Source organism: Rhopalosiphum maidis, chromosome 3 (assembly GCF_003676215.2).
Source record: "Rhopalosiphum maidis isolate BTI-1 chromosome 3, ASM367621v3, whole genome shotgun sequence".
Taxonomy (NCBI): Eukaryota; Metazoa; Arthropoda; class Insecta; order Hemiptera; family Aphididae; genus Rhopalosiphum; species Rhopalosiphum maidis.
The window spans coordinates 58,702,686-58,709,152 of record NC_040879.1 but is presented as its reverse complement, the minus strand read 5'-3'; the positions used below and the strand labels follow the sequence as shown (position 1 = coordinate 58,709,152).

General features: G+C 23.4%; 1 protein-coding gene across 1 annotated transcript; it reads left to right on the top strand.

The window, feature by feature from the left end:
* Window positions 1–583: 583 nt before the first annotated feature.
* LOC113557557 (E3 ubiquitin-protein ligase RNF8-like) lies at window positions 584–4,157 on the top strand. The gene is made up of 6 exons (XM_026963136.1): window positions 584–698; window positions 2,600–2,735; window positions 2,797–2,846; window positions 2,910–3,118; window positions 3,575–3,788; window positions 4,087–4,157. Exons 1-6 carry the CDS (start codon window positions 584–586, stop codon window positions 4,155–4,157), a joined length of 795 nt encoding a protein of 264 aa, XP_026818937.1.
* Window positions 4,158–6,467: the final 2,310 nt, after the last annotated feature.

Sequence of the window (6,467 nt, the reverse complement as noted above, 5' to 3'; positions counted from 1 at the left end):
TACGCTCAATGGCCCTTTCCGTATTTATAACTGAACAAAACAACACGCATTGAGTTAAAAAAAAAAATTGTGCCAAAAAAATTTACCAATAATTTAAATTTTAAATTATTTAAATATATTTATATATACACACGTTTAACGTTTTTTAAACTTATTTTTAATTTAATTTACAATAAAGCAATAATATAATATACTTTTCTTACATAATTTATATAACATTTGTTTTATAATTTACTAAGTGATCACCAATGCATTTTTAACCACACCTCTTTTGAAACAGTCCTAGGTCTGTATAAAGGAAAGAATAATTGTTGTGAAAAATCGGAGCCGTTTGAATAATTACCATTTTTTTAAAACGGCAGCCAAACGGGATCCGAATGGGTTACAATCTCGAATATTTGGCTAACTTAACGCGCATGTTTCTCAATACGATTTTGTCTTTTTCTAATAACCTTTTCATTCGTTTCAGCATCTACACAATATCGCAGTTGTACGACAAAGACTTCACAATAAACTTGAGCAGCAACGTTACGAGGACTTACAGATAAGCGCAACAACAGCTTACGAATATTATACGTTCACCATGTCTTCTTCAGTATGTTTGTATTTCATGAGGGGATCATGTCGACTTGGCAACCGTTGCCGGAACTCTCACGATCTGGCATCCATCCGCTCCGACAACCCGTCTCAGATTCAAGGTATCACGTTCTATCTCGTTCTGTCCGACGACAACGCACTGTGTGTTACATGTTGTGCTCGTTCCTCTCGTAAAATTCGTCATGTTGATAATTTTTATATACGTCACTTGCTTTCCGGTATAAATATTAATATATTTAAAGTTATAAGTTAAATTTATTTTTATATATCTGGCCCATTTTTTACGACTAATTTCTAGATTTCGGACATTATGTTCGAATTGAATACAACTGTATTTATTGAACTATTTATTTTCACCTTATATAAATAATAAATATAAAACAATACAAGTGATTATGTGAAGTAATACCTACCTAATTAATACTTAGGTTAAATGTTTTAAAATATCCATATTTTCTATTTAGTTAAAATAAATAAATTATAATTATTGAATGTAATATATAATAATACATCATTTTAAATTTTAAAAATTATTACACCACCTTGTGCTCGTACTCATACTCAGTCTTAGTTATCATATAATATTATATCAACTTTAGTTTGAGATAAGTTTTTTAAGACTTGAAATAGTTGAAATTAGTTTTTATTGTGATTCTTCTGGCTTGTGTACAAATATAAAAACATCATTAAACAACATAGGTACTTATAACATTATATATTTATATAAATATAAAAACGGTATACAAACATATTATTATATTGAAAAAAATTAATGAATTTTTTTATATTAAGATTGAAATAACATATTAACAGAGTATAAAAATGCTTTCTTTTGTATATATATATAAGAAATATTAAAAATAATAATAAATGTATTGTTTAGATCAGCAACACAATAATTGATTTAATTTTGATAAAAATTAAATAACTAAAAAAAAATTGTTTTTCTTATTAAAATAAAGATAATTTTAAATGTATATAATAATTAATATTAACAAAATAATATTTCAAGAAATAAATAAGTGAATAAAAAAGATGATAGTAATTATGTTATTTTGTTAAATAACTAAAAATAAAAAGTAGTTCTATAAAATAAATCTAATGTCTAAAGCACATTATAAAATAAAATTATAATTAAAAAATGTCTCATAGTGGAGTGGTGTGTATTGTATTATTTTAAATTTTAAAGAAGTCTATTTGTAAACATAATTTTATTAGTTAATATTTTTGTTTCCGTTCATCATTCAACTAGTACAATAAAAAATATTTCAAAATAATAAATTAAATATATATAAAATATTTTAAAATAATTAAAAAGACCAGTATATAATTATTGATTTAATAATTATAATATGACATAGAAAAAAATTTATTAAAATGTATCTTCAAAAACATAACAGATAAACTGTAAAATTATGTAAATAGCTAAATAAGGATAACATAATATTATCACAGATTTGATAAAACAATTTTTTTTTTTTTTAATCTGTATATCATACAGATATTGTGCCTACTTTAGTATTTAACTACCAACGCTAGGCAAGTTAAGGATTTTTTTTAACTCGTTGAGTTATTTAAAATAATAAAGTCAAATTTAGTTAAAAGTTACTCATATTTGTTTTTGTCGACTTGTTCAGTTAAACATTATTTTTGAAAGAAAAATAACTTCACTTAATTTTAAGTTAAAATTTTCAAATTTGCAAAATAAAAAATTCCTTTCACATAACAATGCTCATTAAAATTACCAGGGAAATTTATAATGATGCATCAAAGTATTAATTAGCTATCAAAAAACTTATTTTTTTAAAAAACTCATTCAAAAATTTACATTATTCATTTGACGAAAATTAACTTAATTTAGATGTTTTTGAATAAAATTAACTTGAAGTTAACATGTTAATCTTAAAAAAAATAATTTTAACGTTTTAACCTTATTCATACATTCGTACCTTCTATAATTGGTAGTATACTGTTCTATAGTGGTCTTTATTTATTTTTATAGCGGAATCTTCTTCTTCTGATGAAATCGGCTTTCCTATGGCGACAAGGAGACAAACTACTACAATGACTGCTTCATCTAGTAGTAGTGCATCTAGAACTAGCCAAATAAATCAAGTTCTTCCTAACACTGCAATTAAGTATGATATATTTTTTTATTCGCCTATTTTTGTTTTAGCTAATAAATTATATTTATTTAAGGTCGCCGGAAAGTAATAAAACAGCAACCCAAGGTAAGTGGATGTTACAAAGTAATTATATTTTTTTTCATACATAAACACGTTATTAAATAATTTTGGAAAAATTGCTTTCAGATAATTATATTGGGGAGACGATAGAAAATACTCCAGATAGTTTGTTAGTAGAAACAACAAAAAAATTAAAAGAAGCTGAAAATTTAGTTATATCACTTCGTCAACAGCTGCGTATTAATGAAAATAATTTCTCTTGTATGCGAGATCAAATGGAACAATGCATGGAAATTAATCTAAAATGTAGTATATGTTACGAAATATTCATCGAGGTAATACCGCTAAATACATTTTATATTTTTATTACTTATAGTCTTAAACTTTTTTAATTAACATATTTAAATCACTTATTTTTAAATATTTAAATTTGTTATTATTTATTTAAGTGATAGTTATGAATACTGGTATGGTAAGGAGGGCAGGGAGCTCCTAATCCGTTATTTTTTGGTATATGGCAAATTGAACAATTATCAATTTGTAAATTTTAAGGTATGAGTATTATTCAGAACCTACAGAGATATTTACATTTTATAAATATAAAAATCTTATGTGGCTGGATAATATTAAAACCTTTAAATTTAATAATATTTCACCCTAATATTACAAATAATAGTCAAATTTATAAAATTCATTAAAATATTGTCATTGCGTATAAATTAGGCATTTTTATTTGTCTACCAATTGCAATTGTTATTCATTATTAATAGCAAAATAATTTTTTTTTACAGCCAACTGTACTGAATTGCGCTCATACATTTTGTCTTGAATGCATAGAGTCGTGGACTCGAAGAGCTAATCACTGCCCAATATGTCGAGTTATCGTAACAAATAAATCACACTGTCGAACTTTAGATACCTTTTTGGACAAAAAATCTGAATGTTTATCATCTGAAATAAAAACGAGGCGGGAAACTTTAAAAGTTGAACGTAATAATAATACAGGTAATAAATTGTATTTTTAATATAGTATATTATTATTATTATTATTTTTAAGATTTCTAATTTTTTATTATTATAACACAAATTGCACATACATTTTGTATAAGATCATATCTATAATATATGCATGTATTATGTTTGTTTGGGTCATTTATCCATTGTGATAATAAATAACTATTTATTCATTTTTGAATGTAATAACTAGGGACTGGATTTTAATGTCTTAAGTGTCAACAAATAATGCAGACATAAATATAATTTAATAAAAATTAAGAATTGATATTAGTTTGTAATTATTAAGATAATCAAGACTCGTCCTTTGCAAACTTAGTTGATGACGACAGTATAAAAGATAATATGAGTAGAGGATGAAAAAAACAAGTTATAATGTTGAAAACTATCAGTTTTTCTTCGTCCCATGTTTCTTGAAAAGTAAAAGATATCCATTAGGTTAGGTGCATTAGGTAGTGACCGGTAAGGGGAAAAAAGTGCACAAAATTGGTAATATTTGGTTAATTTTATTTATTATCAAAAATAAGAATTTGTACATTTTTAAAGCATATTTTTTTACTATTTAATCACATTCACATCCAACTGTGAATACTAAGTGAATATAATAGATATTTTATTTTGTTTATACTTTTTTAATTGTTTAACATAACAAACATATTTTACTTTAGATATCATTTTACACGAAAAACGATTCTGAACGGAGTTGATTTATCAGTCTAGGTCTAGGATAATCAGTAGGATATATTATATTTTTACCTTTATTTAAATTTTATTGTAGTAGGTTATGTTACGCGATTTCGTAAAAAATTAAATTTCATAAATTTTTTTCTTTATCGACGATGGATTTTTTTTTAAAGTTACTAAAAAGGAAAACTTATGAATTATCTTGTATTGGGATTTTCGACCTTGGGTGTAAATCGTAAAAATTTTAATACATTTTCATCGTCAAAGTTCCTTGCAAATTTTCGCGATTTTTTAAACATTTGAACTTTAAATGCTTTTAAACAAAATTTGTGACTTACGATATTTGATTTTTTTTTTAATACAATTTCAATTGTCTATAAATAACAACTTAAAAAAAGCCAAAATATTTTGATAATTTAATCGTAAATATAAAATGCTAATATAACCATTTGGTGAAAATTTAAAGTATTTACAATGATTAGTTTTTTTTTTTAATAAAATAAATAAATATGATAATGTAAAGCCCATCTCGAAAAATTTTACAGGTGCTTACTTATATAATAACTAGTACAAGGGAAACCTCTCTTTTAATTCAGTAACCCAAAAAATGTACTCATTTCATACAAAATGCGTGTATTTACCATTATAGTATTATATAAAAAAAATATACTATTTACTAATATACTTATTTAAGCAAACTAAAATTTGTTTTTTCCACCTAATTTAAATAATAGCAATTCGTGTCTTTTTGCAGTGCTCAGAACTAATTGTGCGCCCTAATTGTGACCGTGCACGGCACACAATTTTCAACTGCTCAATTCCTAATACACTTTTTTGATGGGACTATTTATTTAAATATTCTTTGCATATATATATAGGTGTATATTATATTTTTAATAAAAATATAATACTTGTAATGTAATTGTATTGATTATTAGTAGTAATTAATTATGAAACTGGTTTTATTCGTTTGTCCTCAAATTATTATAATTAATTGTTAAATTAAGTAATCAATTTATGTTCATTTTTTTTCATTCATATAATTCAGGTATTTATAATAATATAAAGTCAAATAAATTGAAATGTATCTCATAAACATTAGTATTACTACACTATTTTTTTGTTTGTTTATTAGTTATTAGTTTGCTTACTTTTAAATATTTAAACACTGGCTCGCATTATTTTTTGTCTAGTACTTATACTTTTTTTTTTTTAGTTATTATCAATATTATAAATTATGGATTAATAATCTTATTATGTAAGGTAATTTAATTATATTATTGAAATTAATTTGTAAAATTGTTTTATTTATTTTCTAATTATGATACTTTATAGTTAATAGATTTGTACACCCATCCACAATTTAAAAAAAACTGTTATGTTAAAAAAATCTTAAACTGTTACGTTATTTTATACAACACGACACTTATATTAACAAGCACAATTAGCTTACAGCGGTGAACACATATTGTAGGTTTGAACTTTGATCAATATAGTCATATATAATAAGCTACATTTATAAATTATATTAAATTTAAGATAACATTAGTAAAATTAATTTATTATTTCATAATATTTTCATGTTCATGAGTTTTTATATTAATATATTGATATTTAGCAATAAAAAAAAACTAATTTTTAGATAAGTTATAAATGTTAAAAATGGAATTGGCCCAAGTCTCCCCTGTTGATATACAATGATACCACTATCGTATTAAATAATTCACAGTTTTATTCAAAATTAGAAAAAATATTAAAAATTAAGAGATTGATTAAATTAAAATGTTGAAATATCAAAATTTTCAGAAAAATAGACTCTAAAAATTTGCTATCTTCATTTTTTTTGGAAAATAATTTATATTTATTATATTTAATACTAATAATATATGTATTTTAATATTATGAATATAAGTTATTTGTAAGTGGATAAAAGTTGAACAACTTGAATATGAAATGATATTAAGAGGACTACACTCGTATAGTCGC

What these genes read in the sequence shown, in the direction of transcription:
- LOC113557557 (XM_026963136.1), top strand. Translation starts at nt 584, where the DNA reads ATGTCTTCTTCAGTATGTTTGTATTTCATGAGGGGATCATGTCGACTT. An exon ending in CAACCCGTCTCAGATTCAAG is followed by an intron (nt 699 to 2,599) that starts GTATCACGTTCT and finishes TTATTTTTATAG; the next exon opens with CGGAATCTTCTTCTTCTGAT. An exon ending in TGAACGTAATAATAATACAG is followed by an intron (nt 3,789 to 4,086) that starts GTAATAAATTGT and finishes GTAATTATTAAG; the next exon opens with ATAATCAAGACTCGTCCTTT.